This window comes from Xiphophorus couchianus, chromosome 4 (genome assembly GCF_001444195.1).
Source record: "Xiphophorus couchianus chromosome 4, X_couchianus-1.0, whole genome shotgun sequence".
In the NCBI taxonomy this organism is placed as follows: Eukaryota; Metazoa; Chordata; class Actinopteri; order Cyprinodontiformes; family Poeciliidae; genus Xiphophorus; species Xiphophorus couchianus.
The window spans coordinates 19854176-19874391 of NC_040231.1; the positions used below are offsets into that span (position 1 = coordinate 19854176).

Consider the following 20216-nt stretch of genomic DNA (forward strand, 5'->3'; position numbering starts at 1 on the left):
CGGCTTCGAGGCGATTCTGGTCCGCCATCCGGCGTCTCAGGGGGGGGAAGCGGTGCAGCACCAACACCGTTTATAGTGGGGATGGTGTGCTGCTGACCTCTACTCGGGACGTTGTGGGCCGGTGGGCAGAGTACTTCGAAGACCTCCTCAATCCCACCAACATGCCTTCCACTGAGGAAGCAGAGTCTGGGGACTCTGGGTTGGGCTCTCCAATCTCTGGGGGCGAGGTCGCCGAGGTGGTTAAAAAGCTCCTCGGTGGCAAGGCCCCGGGGGTGGATGAGATCCGCCCGGAGTTCCTTAAGGCTCTGGATGTTGTAGGGTTGTGTTGGTTGACGCGACTCTGCAATATCGCATGGACATCGGGGGCAGTTCCCCTGGACTGGCAGACTGGGGTGGTGGTCCCCCTGTTCAAAAAGGGGGACCGAAGGGTGTGCTCCAATTATAGAGGGGTCACACTCTTAAGCCTCCCTGGCAAGGTCTATTCAGGGGTCCTGGAGAGGAGGGTCCGTCGGATAGTCGAACCTCGGATTCAGGAAGAGCAGTGTGGTTTTCGTCCTGGTCGTGGAACACTGGACCAGCTCTACACCCTCAGCAGGGTCCTGGAGGGTGCATGGGAGTTCGCCCAACCAGTCTACATGTGTTTTGTGGACTTGGAGAAGGCGTTCGACCGTGTCCCTCGGGGAGCCCTGTGGGGGGTTCTCCGGGAGTATGGGGTACCGGGCCCTTTGATACGGGCTGTCAGGTCCCTGTATGACCAGTGTCAGAGTCTGGTCCGCATTGCCGGCAGTAAGTCGGACTCGTTTCCGGTGAGAGTTGGACTCCGCCAGGGCTGCCCTTTGTCACCGATTCTGTTCATCACTTTCATGGACAGAATTTCTAGGCGCAGCCAAGGTGTTGAGAGGATCCGATTTGGTGGCCTTAGGATCTCATCTCTACTTTTTGCAGACGATGTGGTCCTTTTGGCTTCATCAGATCGTGATCTGCAGCTCTCGCTGGATCGGTTCGCAGCCGAGTGTGAAGCGGCCGGGATGGGGATCAGTGCCTCCAAATCCGAGGCCATGGTCTTGAGCCGGAAAAGGGTAGAGTGCCTTCTCCGGGTCAGGGGGGGTGTCCTGCCCCAAGTGGAGGAGTTTAAGTATCTCGGGATCTTGTTCACGAATGGGGGAAGAAGGGAGCGGGAGATCGACAGGCGGATTGGCGCAGCGTCTGCTGTCAAGCGGGCGCTGTACCGGTCCGTCGTGGTGAAGAGAGAGCTGAGCCAAAAAGCGAAGCTCTCGATTTACCGGTCGATCTACGTTCCTACCCTCATCTATGGTCATGAGCTTTGGGTCATGACCGAAAGAACGAGATCGCGGATACAAGCGGCCGAAATGGGTTTTCTCCGTAGGGTGGCTGGGCTCTCCCTTAGAGATAGGGTGAGAAGCTCAGTCATCCGGGAGGGACTCAGAGTAGAGCCGCTGCTCCTTCACATCGAGAGGAGCCAGTTGAGGTGGCTTATCCTGGACGCCTCCCTGGTGAGGTGTTCCGGGCACGTCCCACCGGGAGGAGGCCCCGGGGAAGACCCAGGACACGCTGGAGGGACTATGTCTCTCGGCTGGCCTGGGAACGCCTCGGGATTCCCCCGGAGGAGCTAGAAGAAGTGGCTGGGGAGAGGGAAGTCTGGGCCTCCCTTCTGAAGCTGCTACCCCCGCGACCCGACCTCGGATAAGCGGAAGAAGATGGATGGATGGATGGATGGATGGACTTGTTCATGTCATACTGGAGATGTGATTACCTACTAAGCCCTTGTTAGTTAATGTTAATGGATTGATGGATGATGCTAAACAATTACCCAGGTAGTTTATCATTTTTGCTCTGCCATTACTAAAGACTGTGCATCCTGACCTTTTGAGTAATTTAGCTCCATTGAAACTGCTCAGTATTTTTTATTTTTTAGCTTCTGAAATTCAGAAATTCATCCTAGATGACTTGGGAACACCTAAAACCAAACAGCAACTGCTGCTGTACTTTGGGAGAACATTAATTTAAGATATGCCTGCATTTTTTCCTTTGGGGTAGAGTTATGCAAAAAACCATAAGTATGAGAGATTGAAACCACCCACTAGCTCAGAATTTAAATTAAAGAACTCCTACATGAAGCACCCTTGTCACACAGGTTTCCCATTTATCATGGCTGAGACACTGCCTCAGCTTAAGGCATAAAAGACTCTGCTAATGCTATGGTAATCATGCAACTTGATTCTGAGCTGTATGGTATTCTGTGACCTCAGCTATACCTGGCCACATGTAAAAAAAGGAATAACTAAAACGGAAAACGCTTTTTATCGAGAACTCACCTTGGACTACCAGTCGTCCTTGAGCTGTCCTGCGAACGCGCGTCCCTGGTTTGTTAGCAGCACAAACATAAATGCCAGAGTGCTGCACACCAACATCTGAGATCATCAGGTTTCCTGTTCCAAGCACCTGAATTCCCTCCACTCCGATGGGACGGCCATCTGATCAGATATGGTAGATAAAGGAGAGTAGTTCACAAAGACGGGAAGGCACTATGCGGGTCACGTGTTACCCAGCTATACCTTCATGTAGTGTCAGGGATTATCAGTTGCGTGTGTGGGGGGGGGGTGGCGTGCGTGGGTGTGTGTGTGTGAGGATTAGAGAAGATTTAAAAGCATGAGCAAGAACAAAACAAAATGCAAGAATACAACCACCAGCTGACAGTGAAAGTGCTATTTCTGTCCCTCAAGGATGCAGCTTTCACAGCGAGTGAGGCACAGCATTGTAATGTGGAGACGGCGCTGATGCAACAGACGCAAGGAGGAAGGTCAGAGTTTTTATTTGATCTTTGAGAGCAGCGGTTTCCACTTGTTAATTTTTTCATGGTTATTTTTGAAACACTGTAGGACAAAGTTCTACTGGTATCACAATTCTGGAGTATTTGGGTTTTGGTTTTATCTGGGTTTTGTAATATGATTATTTCCTTGTTATTTAGTTTATTTAGATCTAGTCCATGGGTGCCCAAAGTTGGTCCTCGGGGGCCAGCATTCTGCATGTTTTAGTTCTCTCCCTGATTTAACGCACCTGAGAAGAAAACTGACATGCTGAAAAGGTTGTTACTACCACCAGGGAGAGAACTAAAACATGCAGGATGCCAGCCCTCGAAGACCGACTTTGGGCACCCCTGATCTAGTCTTTTCAGCTCACCTCTTTGTATTTTGTTTTGTTTTGAATTTGTGCATTTGAGTATTGATTGGTGTTCAACTTCCTATACCTCCAGCTGTCCCTTGTCTCCTGATAGCTACACCTTTGTGGGTGTATAAACACCTCTCAGTGTTTGTACTGGATTCTCCTCATGTAAATCCTTAAGTCCTAGGTTCTGGTTCCCCTGTGCTGCTCCTTGAGTTCTTTGTAAGTCGGAAAAAATAATGTTAAACCTCTTACTCACTTTAAGAAGATCTCTGTGCCTTTGTCCTTTCACCTTCCCTAATTATGATAACTTAAAATCTGTTTGACAAATAAAGATCTATGTATATTTCTAAGCTTATTTTTTGATGCCATCTTTTAAGTGGAGCTTGTGCATTTTTGTTTTCATATTGCCTAAGGTTGCTTTAGATTTTCTACAGAAAATGCTTCCTTTTTTACCTATGAAAATATTTCAGATGCCACTTTGGGACAAGAAACTATAGGAGCACACTTGTAATCTTCTATTTCCTTACACAAGCCATAGCTACCTTCTCTTTCTGCTCTCATTCCAATTACGTGATAAGCTCACACTTTCCCCTTGCTCCCTATCTGCAGTGCCAGGCCCAGCAATGACTTCAATCTACCTCTGATATTAGCTGTGAGGCCAAGGGAGCATTCTAATCCCATCTACGACTTCCTTCTGCAGCCTGTATGATCTGATGTATTAAAAGGCCAAGCGGTAAGGCCTGCTGATTGGTGCCATGCTGGACACATGGACAATGTAGGTGAAAAAAATTAACAATATGACATGCTAAAATGGGATTGCTCCATTGTAGTTCTCAAACTGTATGTTCAAATTACTTGTAGGCAAGTCCAAATGTTTTTACTTTGCAAACAATAACCATATTCTTTAACCCTATTGTGAATAAGTACCATCAGGCAAGTTGACAAACACTGAAAATCATCCTTGGCTGCAGTTCATTTAGATTTGAGTTTTTCAAAGATGCTTTTAATAAACAATGTGCTTCTTCACCAACTCAAATAAATACAATGAAATGAACAAAATTCATTTCAAAAACAGCAACATGATATTTTGGTTTATCTTGAAAAATAAATCAATATTTCACTCAAAGAAGTCACTAAAAATCACTAAATTGTAACTTAATGTTTCTGTCCACCTCTTAAAAATCATGAAAAAACTAAGGAAACTGGTAAGTTTAGTATATAAATTGAAAGAGTATTTCAGTATTTCATGACCCACAATAGTTTTGTGATTGTCTTCTAACAAACTTCCTCAGAAAATATACTCAGGACACTTTGACAATTTATATTTTGTTCCCTGAGTTTCTGGGCAGTCTTCTCTGCTCCAACAAAGGGTTAAATTTGTATTATAAAGCTGCTATAGTATTCTAAAGCACACAGATTTCTATTTGGCGAGTCAATCTTAGTCAATTGGACTCGCCACATAGGGGTACAAAACGACTTCAGTAAACTCAAATCATGCCTGCTGAGCATCTGTGCTGACAGAGGAGTTTACAGAAACAGCAAGCAAATGTTGGAGTGCTTCCTCTTTGTGTCAAAATCCTCTGGTTGAATAGTTTTGCTGATACTGCTTTGTGGTTACAGTTACAGTTTTCCCTAATTTTATGTGTCCAATTCTGCCCATCCGTACATAATTTCTACACTGTTAACTTCCTGACTGTAGTCTGGATTTGAGGAAGTCTGCTTTATTGATTTTTATCACCTAAGTACAGAAAGAACTAATGATTCATTGGACCTTTGTCTCAAGAGAAGCATTTTTGTTTTATTTGCACTGCATGTATTCCCTTTTCCCTTCCCTTTACTCCACTTAATTACCTTTCCTCTGCCAACCACTAATTAATTTAGTGTCAAGAAAGAAAGAGCACAAGCTAGCAGGTGGTGCTGTTCAATGAATAGCAACAAACTAACTCTAGCATTAAGGAGTGACTGATGTGAAACTATCAGATTCGTTTTGCAGCCTATCCAAGTCTCCCTGCTATAATCTAATACACACAAATCCCATCGTGTTAGCATTTCATTCTGGCAGCATTGCGTAAGGCAATACTGTCAATCTGATTACGGCTGACTTCTTGGGAGGGACAGCAATTTACATTTAGGATAGCAAATCAGACGGGATAATAGGTAAAAAAAAAAACAGATAGGAGGCTGAACAATTGGCTGAGACAAACTCTGAGTGATAGGAAGGGTGAAAAAAACATGTAGGGAGGAGAAACTAATTGTATCTGGCTCAGCACCTCACTGCAATTACTCAGAGGCTCTCCTGCGCTTCGAAGAGAGGTTCAACTTCATGAGGAGATGAAGCACATATTTATCAGTACAGAGTCAAGCATAATGTTTAGCCCTGAGGCTTAATGTTGAGTCCCATTGCCTTGTGTATACACAATAGATTTACTGTCTGAAATGTATTCTGTGTACACATGTGTGTTACACGAAGCGGGGCAACCAGGGATAAACAAACCCACCAGGACGTGGCCCCTTGCGGTTCAGCTGAATAAAATGTACTTCATCTTAGCAGATAATTCCTCAAAATAAAAACATGCAGAGTGTATCACTTCTGCAGCCTATTCTGTGCTTTGATGAGGCATTGTTCTCACCTAATCTGCTCCAAGACACAATGGGGCGAGGATATCCTGTGGCAACACACTCCAGGATGGCGGTCTGGTGAACAGTGAGGGTAAGATTCTCCGGGCCGACCAGAATCATGGGCTCTTTGTAAACAGACGACTGAGAGCCTGCAAGAAAAGAGTAGAAGTTGGTATGCTTTAATTACTTTTTTGTTAATTAGTTAAATATAGAATCACAATAATTCTGAATGCAGAGTTTTCAGTTAGCCCATTTTTCTGAATCAAAAATGTTTTCATTGGTCTTGTGCAGTTTTTGTTTTGTAGGTGGAAAAATCACCTTAATTAAGAATAATTTAGAATAAAGTTTTGAAACCATATGTCTCTGTAATGAACGAAAGTAATTCACTTTGTGAATTTAATTACTGAAAAACATGAACTTTTCAAATATATTTATATGTATTGAATTACAGCACCTTATCAAAGTTTTTATTTCACATTTTCTCACCTAATTGCTAAAAATGTCAATGTATTTCCCTAGATTTTTATGTGATGCGTTAACACAATGTACACAAAGAAAGGTGAAAGTAGAATATATTGCTTAATTAAGAGTTTTTATGGTGAGGAGAAGAAAACATAGCATGTGAGAGAAAAGTCTGCAAGTAATAACAACCTGAAACAGTTAGGAGAGCCTCTGCACTGTGTTTTACTCCAGCACTGTTATGTGCCACACAGCAGAACTTTCCGCTGTCCTCTTCACGCACTCCTGTGATTTGCAGAACACCTGTTGGTAGCAGTGTATATCTACACGAGAGAAAGAGTGTAATGTCAGGTGAAGGACATTGATAAAAAGTAATACTGTTTGAAAGACAACCTCAGGCCATGCTCAGCCCAACCTCTCATTTGTAGTATCCACCGGGCGTCTGTCTTTTTCCCAGCTAATAAGCGGCTCTGGCAGACCATGGATCTGGCACTGGAATCGAGCCACGCCAGACTCTTCAGCATGCACCGACTCTGGCTGCACATGGAAGTCTGCCATAGCTGTGGAGAATGAGGGGAGAACAAGATTTTAGGCCATGCTATCATAAAACAGCTTCAGAGCAAGAAGCCTCTGTGATTACAGAGAGGAGCATAGAGTCCAGCAGCAGATGGCGTGGGCCCCATTGAGTCCTGATATCAGTATTCTGTAGTCTGAAGGTATAGATGTGGAAGCAATTGAAACCATAAGTCATTGATGCCTAATGTCATGTAAATCTGAATTAACAAAACAAGTATGAAAGAAAATGTAAAAGGTATTCAGAAAATACACAGAAAAAAGAAATAATATATTGAACGTTTACCAATGACAAAATATTTCCCTTTAAATTTACTGACTTTGTTGCAGGCAGCGATCTGCACTTAAAGCAAAGACGCAGACGTATGGATTTCCTGCCATATTTACTATGTAGGTCAACTTTTTATCCCCAGCTTTCTTTCAAATTGCTTGCCAATAAAGAAAAAGATACAGATACCATAATAACAAAACCAGTATCAATATCCTTACTGAGAGCCTCATTCAGCTGCACTTCACATATCTACTCCCCACAGAACAAAAGCATAATCAAGAGTTGGAGCAAGCAGTAAACTCAATTAGAGAGAGGCCCACTCATCTCTCAGTTATCCCACCTGCTTCAACAGGAGTGGCCTCTTTTAAATGTCAGCCATAATTAACTTGGACGAAGGACAACTTATTTTAATGTAGTTACTGTATTACAACAGAAGCATCCAGAACCCCTTATTATATCATAACCTCCATGTTGGAACATGGAGCCTACATTAATTTATCAGCCGCAGGAAGGTAAAGCAGAAAGCGTTGCTATTTAATGTCTGAAAGCTTTAACGTCTTGTTTACTGTGTATGAACCAATCTCTTTTGTGCACTGTATTATAACAGTTTATGCTTTAATGCTAATAATTGATATTGACATTAACTATAGAAGTGTTATGTCATTTCAATTTAGAAGTATTTGCATAAATGCTGAAGTGCAAACATAAAGGTCAGCAGTTGAAAGCAGACAAGTCAGGGAGAAATAGTTCACATAAAGTAGCACCAATAGTGTAGCAAAGTCTGACTCTAATTATTTCATATGGCAGCTTAATGAGAAGAGTGGCATTCTGCAACACGACTTGACCTTAGGTCTCGCGATGGATGTCAGGAGCTCTAATGAAAATTAATTCAATGCAATATTTTATATAGCACCAACTTGTAAGATAAGTCATCTCGGGGCATTTTAGATAGCAGGGTCAGGACCTTGCTATATTACAGAGGAAAAACACAATAATTCTCTTGTGCAGTGCTTGGCAACAGTGAAGAGGGGAAAAAAAGCCATCCTCTTATTTCAAACAAGGAGGAAACTTTAGCAGAACCAGACTATGGGTGGGTGGCTGTCTGCCTGGAACAGCTAAGGTGAAGAGAAAGAGACAAAAGAGAGAGAAAAGATTTGCAAATCTCTCTTTTTACTGCTCACACCTTGCACTGTGGAGTTTTGACATAAAAGAAAGACATCTGAACAATTTTAGAACCATTTTGTTCAAAACATTTGACACTAAATTGATTATAGTCTAATTGTTCCTGGGCAACATTTTTCAAACTTCCCTTATTTAATGTCAGTTTATATATTCATTTCCTTTTTTTTCTTTCTTTTTTTACAGAAATAAAAACAAAAATCGGGGCCTTGTCAATTACTGTTATTGTGTTTTTTGTAATTGTTTTTAGCAGTAAAAATTAAATGTTACCACTCCCAGACCAAAAGGCACACATCCATATTTGCACTGAACTCCCTGTTATCTGCGTTAAATGGTTCGTTCCTGCTTAGCGTGCTTGACGGTGACGTTTTCAGCAGCAGTCAGTAGAAGACAAAAAGGACTGTGGCTGTTACTATGCTGTCTAGAAAAACAATAAAGTCAAGTTTTCAAAAAACAGAGAGATAAGAGAGAGAAAAAGACAAGAGTGTCTATTTGTAACACAGTTTTTCTCCAAGAGAGGTGAGTAGACTGTGTGAGATTATCAACCATTTAGCATAGTTAGCTTAGCTAAAGACTACAGTTTGCCTCCACAGCATTTGATGAATTAAGGAGAAGAAATACCAAGATATTCATATATTTAACTTGTTCCTGTACCTTTCACCACACTTGACAACAGGTGAGTCAGTCAGCAGCAGCTCTAATCCCCGATACCAACATACCCCTTTATGGTTTTATGTGAGCAACACTGTATCCAATGACCTAGTTAGCATCATTCCAGGGAATCTATAGGGATTTCTCTGTGTTTTTACTATTTTTACAATTACACAACAAAAACAATATATATGTTGCTGACAGAAATTCAAACAATCTTTATAAAATGATTTTAAAAAACAGCCTCCTGTCTGGACTGAAGCCAGTCCACACAGTTTTACCTTAGCTTGTGTTTAAATTACAGATATCTGTTGCCGCATCCCTCCTGAGTCGTTATCTCCTAAGTGAAATTAAAGCTGCAGGATGTAACTTTTATAAAAAAAATATTTTTTTACATATTTGTTTGAACTGTCATTGTGTTGTGACAGTATGGCATGAGAGATAATTTGTGAAGAAATTATTTCCTCTGCCTTCTCCCAGTGCTATCTAGAAACAACCAATCAGAGGCAGGAGGCGGGTTTTAGCGCTGTCAATCACAATCTCATGTGGCTGCTCATCCTCCCTCCCCCTTGCTATGTGCTATACTGCAGCTAGCATAGCACAGAGCTTTGTAGATTCAAACTGTGAATGCTCAGTTTAGTTAACAAAGCTACCAATTACGTTACAGTTTTCCTGTAACAATAAGTTGTTTCTCCACCATTAGCACATTTAGCAGTGAGTGAATGAGGTTGATTGACAGCACTAAAACCCTCCTTCTGGTTCTGATTGGTTGTTTTTGGTCAGAATGTTGCATTACTTTAGCTAGCAATAGTAGTTAAGGAAAGAGGTAGAGGAGATTTATTTTTTTCACAGATTATCTGTCTCATAGTAAACTGTCACAACATGGTGACAGCTTTAACAAATATGGAGAAAACATATTTTTTTACACTGCAGCTTGAATAAAATGCAACTACATAGCATTTTTTTTTAGAAGTCTGGATTGTGTTATGTATATTTTGCATGTTGTCTGACTGTTACAAGTGGGAAGAGACATTTCAATGAGATAAAACTAATAAAAAAAAATTTAAGCAACCTATTTGCATGCAGTATGTGGACTGTTGCATGTAAAATTCACTAGCAGTAAATATTGTGCTAGTATCAGTATCGGATCAAAGAAAGCAAGGCAGTTGCAAGCCTTTAAAATTGTGATGCTTTTGATTGTAACAGTAGTTGCACGGGGGGGGGGGCAATCTAATTTTTTGTCATGGGGCCCACGATTCCTGGCGGCGCCCCTGTTGGTTTGTATCGTGTGGAAAGTGGATACACTTTGTGCAGTTACTTATTTTATCCACAAAGTTTATACTGCACTTTGTGGATAAAATAAGTGCAGTATACAACCAGAGAAAATAGAGTGATCTTGGACAGAACAGATGAAAAAAAAACTCATGAGGAGGTTAATAGTGTAAATCCTTAGAGAGAGGAAGAAAGTGTAAAGGCAGAGAAATGCTTTGTAGGAGGTTGTTCTACAGCCAAGGTCTTTAGAAGAATGACAAGAGTTATGATCTAAAAATGCATTTAAAAAAAAATTAACTTTTAACTTTAATCGTTCCTTCTGAACTCAGCGTGGAAGCTGGTTCAGGAGGAAATGAGACAGAAATATTACACCTCTCCCTCAAGTTTTGTGTATTGTTTTGTCATAAAAACTGATGAATTTTAAGCGTCTATTTATTGTCCAAACATGTTTACAAGAGTTATGAGTGTGATTATCGAAGACACTAGAGCAATACTTGCTGTTGAAGGCTGTATTTGATCAGACCTTGACTGTTAATCCCATTGAACAGGTCCTAAAATAAATGTGATCATCTCTGTTATAATCAAATATTTTGTTACATCTACCACTTGGAACTATGGTAAATCCCAAAAGTCATTGCCAATAAATGTTGCTATATTTACAGAAGCCATTTGTATTACTTTCTGGTTAACCCACTGCAAAACTGTGCCTGAGGCAAAGTCTGGAGGAACAGTTTGTTATTTTAACACTTCCAAAGGTGCTGATAAAAAATGGAGATACATGGGTAGGCATGCAGTCAAAGTCCTCCGGGCAAAAATACAGCTGTTTCAAAGCTGTCTTGAAATAGCTTGTGCTTCCTTACAGTTAAATGAATTATGAAACACAGTCTACTCCAAATCAAATCAGTATTTTTACTTTGGCATTGGACAATGTGACCTCTACAAGAATTTGGTTAATTTAAACTGATAACATCATAGTCTGAGAAACATCCCCCCTAGCATGATGCCTAAGCCACCATGCTTGCAAGTTTGCAGTCAGTGTTTGGGGGTCGTCTGTGGCCTAAAACAAGAGCAATTTTGCTTTCATCACTCTACAAAATGTCGTGCCATTTCTCTTCAGGTTAGTCAATGTGTTGAAATAAAAGCTTTTTCAGTTCAAAGCTTCATTTTCACAGTTATTATGAACACAGCTGTATCTTTGACTGGAAGACTTTGATTTCAACAAATTGTAATTTTCACCAATGGGATTTTGCAAGGGTATTAAAGATGATTTTAAAGCAGAGGAGTGAGTCACAAAAACAGCGGTTTATATAATGTACAGTAATGTCTGAATTTACTGGGACACTTAAACATTAAAGAACAAAAAGGGTACCACTGCCTAAAGGAGCCATCTTGTGCATCTTTGCCAAGTACTCATGGTGCACGCTGATTTGGCTCTTGTGTGTGTCCTCTGACACACACCCCTAGTGGGCCCCACCCTTGGCCCTCATGCATAAAACATGGGTTTTTTAAGAGGCCCTCGGCCCCTGCAAACCTCTCACAAAATCAGACACAATTGTCAGAATGACAATAGGGAAACATATACGAATAAATGTATACAGGAAAGGGGACTTGTTAACTGTCTGCTGTAAACCAGCTGTAAAGAAAAACAGCCCTGAATAATCTGCAGTGTGTTTAAGTCTTTTATTGTTAAAGGTAAAAATCAGTCTAAAAATAAAGCTCAGCTACGGCCACTGTACATAAACATATGCTAATGTAAAGAGGTGGTTTGACTACAGCACACCATTTTAAACCCCTACGCTGAAAGAACAGTGAGGGGCTCTCACTCATCCCAAAACCTGGCCCCACTGGACCTGTTCAGCCTTTGTTTTTTGCTCTTCCTTTGCTCTCTGTTGACAGACACTCACACATGATTAAAGAGTGTCCACTACCAGCGTGACGCCGCCGGCTGAAATGAAGCAGGTCTAATTGCCGCAATAGAGGAGAGAATGGACGTGGTGCATGCTAAAAAGAAACCCATACACAAGTGCACAGGGAGGAGATCGCTCCTTCAACATATGTTCGACAGTTTGTGACAAAAGAAGAATGATTGAGAGAATAATATGAGGAAGGGCTGCAGACAGGAAGTGTGAAGCATGGTGTTTTCAACAAGTAGCTGCACTGTAAATCAGATTTTGTCAAAAGTGAAAGGGACTGTCCCGCTGGGTGTTTCACATTAAACAAAAGCAGTCAGAATCAAGCAGAAATCCGCTTGAAAATCAGGCTGAAATAAATTTCACCTGCTTATGCCTGAATATTTGCAGGTGGGAACAAAGACCTAATAACAAATGCATGTGGATGCGTCCATGTTGGGCGGTGATGTGCAGGTATTGTTCAAGAATTTCAAGTTTAAACTCGACTTTACCCGAACCTAAAGCTGGGGGATTAAAAGTGTTTTCATGTCAGCAAGTTCAATCTACTTAATGAAGAAATGCAGATTAAATGGTGATTGTTTCAATTACTCCTCTGTGAATTGGTTTGTTTTTTTGCCTAATGAGCCAATGTAATGATCTTTATTACTCAGACTCAAACACAGAGGCACTTAGGTAACATACAGATCAAATACCTGCACCATTATCAGCAACACTGCATGCTGCGGTGGCCAAATCAGCCAAGAAGATTAGCTATTTTCATGTATTTTACGGCTCTGGTGATGTTTTTCTTTCCTGTGGTGGGAATGCTTCATTGATATGACAAATGTAATGATGCTATCACTTGCAGACAAACGTTCTGCAGCAGCAGTCGAACCTGCAGCAGCAGTTGATCCTGCAGCTAGATGTGTTATAATATCATTGTACTCCCTTCCCTTTGCCTGCAGCCACCTCCAGCGTACATCTGCGCTGCACTTGATCACGCTCCTCACTCCACTCCCACGAGTCCTCTCAAGCCTGTGACATCATTGAGCACATGTTGTTCAAGCAGTGTTGGTGACTGCTGCACCCATCCTCGCTTTGCTTTGATAAACGAATAAAACCCAAAATGAAACCAATAAATAATGGAGAAGGTATACGGTGCAATTTTAGCTTGGACAGCTTGGACTTCCAACAACCTTAAAACAGGCATCCTTGAAGAAGCAACCCCTGCGATGGGGCCATGAAGAAAGCATTGTTATGCAGATATGATATTTTATTGGCAGACTGCCCAATCGGGACCCCATCTCTTCTCCTGTCGTGCACCCAGCGCAATACGTGAGCACCGCCGTCATCCATCTGCTGGTTTGTGGTGCGCGATGCTTATCATCTAAGGAAGGGTGTGCTTCACACACATTGACACACTCTCATTCCCCCCCTTTAATGCACTGTCACCATGACACCTTCCTGCATCAGAGCCTGCGTGAGCAAAAGCATCAATTTACCAGAACATCTGCCAGGGGAGCCCAAGTGGCAGATGTTTAGATGAAAACGGGGATTAGGAAGCAAACCAACTGCTTCCACTTATGATAAATGCACCCAAGCCAATGTTACTGTAGTAAAATTTATAAGGCATGACCTGACAGTTATTTCTGGCATTCAACCTTTACATTTTACTCTTTGTGTTGCTTTATGGAGAGGAAAACCTCCATTTCGCTTTGGGAGAAAGACACTGGTCCACCCTTAATTAATGCACATCCTTAAAAAACCCATTTAGATCCCACACAGTATCTGGACAGTGATTGTATTCAAAAGTACAACTATAACGAATGACCTCTAAAAATTAACAAAAAATGTTTCCAAAATATAATTTAGGATGTGTAACCATCCAAAATGGCTCACAATTTCATCATCTGTACTTGTGTGAGGTTCCTTTACAGATGACCTCATAAAACTCAAAATTTATCACCCTTTCTAAATCATCTATTCAAAAGAACGAGTCAAATACACAACAAAGAGCACTAACACTTGAATCACAAGAACATAAAGGTAAATAACGAGGGTGTTTGTTTTGAAGATATATGGTAGAAGTAGATTAGTGTTGTCCACTGTTGGATAATTTATCACTCATGGATTGCTCTTGGTGTACATTCTCAGTCAATCAGTACGATGGAAAGAAACTGGACATTTTCTTTTGTCTCTTGAAGACATTTCACCTCCCAACAGGTTTCTTATTTCTGAGCATAAGAGCCCTACTCATGACCTTATCTGCCCTGTTAGCGTAATTGTTCTGACTACGATTCAAAAGTCTGAAAAAGAGAAGAAGTCAAGTTTTCTTTCATTGAAGCACTTACAACTATCACCAGTGAACAACAAAGGTACAAAAACTGTGTTGAGTCTTTTTGTGATAAATCATCTAAAGTTATTAGATGTTATTTTATGTTTTCAAAGGCAGTTTAACAAATCAGTTTTTAATGCCACCTATTAGGGTGGAATAAAAAAATGTAACCCTCTAAGTCAAACACTCGTGAAGTCGACTCCAAAGCAATGCAATCAAACACCAAGACAAAAGGTTTATGTTTCCAGAAATGTTCACAGATAAATAAAAATTTCTATCCCCTCCGATAGTCAAACTTGTTCTCTTGAACAAACACTTAATTTCACTGTTCAACCAGCTGTACTTGAATTTTCCCTCTCAAGTAACGCAATGTGTTTGAGAACAATTTAATTGCCTTTTCTGCTTACGTTGCAAGTTCGTCTGCATCAGGCATTGCAGTGGTGTCACTGTCTGTGTGTTGTTGTGTTGATCAATAGCATGGAGCTGGTGCGCTCTAAGTTAAACATATTAAGACTGATGGCTGCTATAGGAAAGGTCTGTAGAAAATGGGTGTGGCAGCAAAGGGAAACTAATACCTACTCAAAAAATGCTTCATATGTTCTAAGGCAAAGTTTACCTTGCTCCATATGTTGCTGTTCCTAAAAGGATTTTGTATAGATGTCCAAATGGACAGAAAAAGAAACACGTTTTGTGAAACATCAAGTCTAGTCACATGAAGAGTGTTTATTACTTGATGTGGCCCTATATGTGGTCATCTATCTCCTGAAGAACATTTCTAGGATTAAAGCGCTGATGCAGTAGACGGTCTATTGCAACAGTCACCAAACTGTTAAAGTACAATGACATCAAACGTCTCTGATTGCTCTTTTTTTGACGTGTCCAAAAAGTCTGTTTATGCAATCTTATGAAGGAGGTGTTAATGCAAGACACTGATACATATATATGTAAAATACCTTCATATTACTACATATTGCGTTCTACACCTATGTCTTTGTGAGGCATGGTGGATGGGTTACTAGTTCACAAAACAGAGACACCAAACAATATTCATTTTCACTCGTATCTAATATAGAATTTCTTACAAATAAATTCTAGTATATATTTAAATCAAGATCATCGGGCTGTGATGCAACCCTGCAGACCACTAGAGAAATCATACAGCCCAACTCCTGCACAATTTATTTCAATCCTCTACACTGACTTAGACATGAAACACTTACTTAAATTATGCATTATTAGAACATCTCCTCTCATGCTTTTAATCAAAATCTTTTAGAACCAAATTATGTTGGTTGCTGATGCCTAGTGCTGCCTTTTTGAATCAGACATGATGTGATTAAACAAAATGTCAGTGTTTAATGCTCTTGGGAAGGCATGCGTAGGTGGAACCAACACATGCATTTTAAATGTCTTACATGCATAGATATTACGGAAAACATTGTGACCATAAACCATTTGATGTATAAGTAAAATATAGGCTTTCAACATAGTATCCATTACTGTCATAACAAACATTGCGAGATTGGCTGCCAAATGCTGAACAAACACTTAATCAGTGTAATTATGCAGTGTAAACACAGAGGTAGCTCTTCGTGTTGCATTATCAATTTGCAGAATGCTGAGGTAGGCAGATATAATGGCATGCTGCACAATAACATGATGGAGAGGCACATTTCTCAATGCCTGCTTTGTTTTTTTCCGCGGGCCCTCCTCACCCAGCCCATCGACCTCGGAGACAAAGCCAGGGCCTCCTCAGCTCCTCGTCCTGCCTACCACACCCCTCACTCCAGCACCGCCATCAGCTTCCTCCGTGGCACACCGCTATCCATCGTTCCTCCGGCCCCTGCTCCGCCCATTACAGCCCCCCACCTTAATGCTCCCACCATTCACAGTGGACCTAAATCTCACACTTAGCATCCTACACTCACTTCAGCATGCAGACCCTAATTAAAGGGAGAGCCATTAAACCTCAACAGATGCTGAAAATTAAGGGATTATTCAAATGATTTCCAGTCACGGCTTTGTAAGATTAGGGACACGCACAGGAGAAAGAAGAGCGGATAACAGCAGGAGGGAGCAGAGAGGGAGGCAAATATACGAGAAATAAGAGCTAAAATAACAGACAACGGTGACAAAAAAGAAAAACAGGATTAAAAATGACATATAAGTGTTTCTTCCTGCCAACTCTTTTGATATGGCTTCTTTTCTAATGAAAACCATGTTTAATAAGTGCTTGAATATGCAAAGACTCAAGTAATTATTAAAGGATTTGATATGTGAGAACAACAGAAAGAAATGCATAAAAAGCCATTTCTTTGTATTGGTTCAGGACCCACTGGTTGTAAAACTCATTAAAATCGTCAAACTTTTCCTCATTACAGTCGGTGATGGCTTCAATAAGCTCAGAAGTCTCCTCTGCTTTCCAAACATGGGCTCAGTGTGATCCTCGCACAGCCTATCACATGATCTTGTTTACCTTCAAATGCAGCTGTCTCTCTTTTCAACATGAAATTTGCATGGTCCCTGTCATTAACCGATGCGAGTCGTGCACTGGCACTTTGCCCTTTCCCCTTCTTATCCTGCACAGATATACAAAAACTAGATGTGCTATTTAGTTTTGAATAGATGTGAGTAATAACAATCCTTCAGCAATATATTTTAAGCATAATGCTTAAGCATTGTGAGGTCAAAAACACTTAATTATAGTCTTGTGAAATCAGAGGATTTGGAATATCATAGCCTGTTTATAAATAATTTAAAAATATATAAATGTACCTTTTTGTCATATGATAACCAACTGCAGCTCTTTGTTATAAATGTAACATCTTTACAATGAAATTCCCTGTAAAAGAGGCCAAATATTTGACAATGACAATATTGTGTTTTTCATATGGACATAATTTTCAGAAGCATTTGGTGGAAAAATTCCATTGAGATGATGGGATACTAATGAGAGCAGCTGTCTTCAGAGTCTTGCCAAGTTTGTATCAAAGCTGGAAGACAAAAAGAAGTCAATGTGCTTGCTATGGGCTGCTGGTGGTTCCAAACGTTTTTGATGGTAATGTTCCCAAATATCAGCAAAATTTATGACCCGTCAAAATTATTGCAGAAAGCACTTTTCATTTCATTTGCTAGCAAAACCAGAGCAGTAGCAATGTGAAAAAAGATTAATGTATAATGTAATAACATTGATAAAATGTAAAATGTGTTATTACTGTCTGACGTTCAATATGACTAAAGTTTTTCTTTTTTAGGTCAGTTTATCACTAGAATTGTCACTATATGCACAATGCCAGAATAATGACAGAAAATATCTTTAGAGGTTTTTTGAAAAGGTCACTTCTCCTCAGAAACAGGAAAAGTGAATACAAAAACTCACAAAAAGGGAGGATTTTGGGAAAGAGACACTTCAGTGAATGAGAGTATTCTCTCATTACAGAAGCTTCAAACCCTCTACTTAAAAGAATTCGATCTCCTCTTAACTCAGCCCCTTCCTTAATTTGTTCCTCTTCCAGATTACCATCTTAATAAGGACATTGAATGTGGGATAGCTCCAGAGGGATAAAGTCCTATGAAGTCCCTTGAAAGTTTCCCACTGACCTCAGCCTGAGCATTTTCTTAAAGGCACAGATTTTGTTTTTTTTTTATATATATATACTTTTACAAAGTATGCATACAGTGTTCCAGCTCACCACATCCCGATCAAATTGATTTACAGAATGGTCACACTGTTGAGTTTCCTACGTAGCTGTTTTAAGGTAAACGTAGTTTTTTTTTTCCCAACAAGATTCTTGGTTAAGCTTAGAAAATGTTTTTATTTATTACTAACAGGGAAAAGCCAAACACACAAACTAAAAAACACAATTTAAAAGCTGGAAATTCTTTCATCATAGTGAACCAGACTTGTACTGTAACTTGTCTTGTGTTTATTTTTATTATAATTTTTATGTATTGATCTTTACGGAACATCAATAAATATACTGCAGCTCAGAACTGAGCTTCTTTTTACTGAACCAATATGAGAAGATCTCTAATGCAGCTCCCAATGTTAAATATAAGGACTTTTCAAAGAGAATTTGAAAATTTTTCTCTGCACCTACTTGTGGGAATTATCAAACTGTTCTTAAACTGGGTAAATCTTTTTATAGCATTGCACCATGGCCACTTCTCAAATATAATATTGCTCCAAGAACAGCTCTGATCTGCAGAGGCATGGTCACTAGACACCTGATGGTGAGCTGTGTTTGCAGATGATTATGTCAGTCTTGCAAGTTATGAGCAGGGACTTCTATGGAGCTGGATTGCTTGCACTGTTTATCCCATAGTTGCTTGACTGGATTAAGATCTGAAGAATCTCCAGGTGAAGTCAACGCTTCAAAGTTTTTGTGTTCTTCAAACCTTTCTTGAACCATTTTTGTCTTGTGGCTGGGTGCACGGCCTTCATTTTTAGCTTAGGATTTGCAGGGGAATCTCATTTAGTTTTTCAGGCACAGACAATAAAAGGAAAAAGTAAAACTGGATAAATGTAGAGCAGAAGCTATTCTTAGTGGGTCAGGTTTTGGTTCTCTAAAGGCTGATGATTTCCCACCTTTTTTCTTTAACTTCCCTGACAGCTGAGAATAAATGTTTTAAGTTAATGAAATTCATTTCTCTTGAGCATTTCAGGGAGCAGCAAGCTATTGTTAAGTGTGCTCAAATTCATAAGCCGTGGAGGAATGAATTCACATTCCCTTTCTCATAAATGCATGCGAGCTCACACTGAACAATGCTTATGATGATGGCATCCTTTTTTGTCAGTTCTGGAAATATGCTCTGAAAACCATTATTCTCCAGGCACTTATTGCCAAAAGTAATGTACCTTAAAAAGCTGTAGACACTTTTCCTTCCCTCAACTTACTGTTGCAGGAAAAGAGGCTTCTCAATGCCAATTCTCTATTTGCCCAGAGGCCACAAATCTAATTAATATCACCAATACATCTGCATTCAATGATCTCCTTTAGAATTCAAATGAGATCCCTCTTCCATCATCTACAACTGTGCCAGAGCTCACGCTCGTAAGAATTATATCGGCTAGTATACCGAATTCTCACTGCGGTAAATTAAAACATATACAGTTCAATCCTTGCTGTTGGTTTGTGTTTAGGAGTTTGCGATATTTTAAGACATTTAGGTTCAATAACGTTTATATTCAAATGGAAATGCCATTAAATTCCTCCTTAGACAGTCTACGCCCCCTGTTTTGTGAGGCCAGAAATGAGTGAGGCCCTCAGACAGACGTGGCACTGAATAACAACCTGGATGGACATTTGGCATCACAATTCTCCTCAGCCTGACACTCATTACTTCCCCCTCATTAGAGGACAACTGTTGGTTAGGGAGGCCACTTTGAGGAGAATGTGATAGATTGCTGCTGAGAAGCCTTTTTTTAAAATTCCCATCACTGTTTCTTGATCAGAGATTGCTGGTGGAGAGAATACTAGTTCAGAGGAATTAACATACCATGTTTTGTGAAAGTGTTTTTTTTTTTCCCCTGGGAGTGCAACATGCAGTGTTATCTGTCCATCTGACCATGACTTTGAGGGGGGTTGGTATGATCCCAGGGGTAGATGGATGACCCTGCATCTGGCACTCCCACGGGAAATCTAAAAGAAGCAGGGCGGAACCAGCCCATGCGCTCCACTGCGTCTCACAGCGCCCTTTCAAACAGGGCTCCCCCAAACGACTGGAGCAACTGTGTAAATCTCACGCCTTCGTCGCCCCCCGACCAACAGGCACAACAACA

General features: G+C 40.6%; 1 protein-coding gene across 1 annotated transcript in view; it reads right to left on the reverse strand.

Moving 5' to 3' along the window:
* The window catches only part of igdcc3 (immunoglobulin superfamily, DCC subclass, member 3), a 70931-nt gene that overhangs the window by 27360 nt on the left and 23355 nt on the right, over positions 1-20216 (reverse strand). Inside the window, exons 3-6 of the mRNA XM_028015998.1 lie at positions 6680-6824; positions 6457-6587; positions 5817-5954; positions 2337-2495 (exon numbers count right to left, since the gene is read on the reverse strand). Of these exons, the coding sequence (XP_027871799.1) occupies positions 2337-2495; positions 5817-5954; positions 6457-6587; positions 6680-6824 (573 nt within the window). The remainder of the gene's footprint in view (positions 1-2336; positions 2496-5816; positions 5955-6456; positions 6588-6679; positions 6825-20216) is intronic.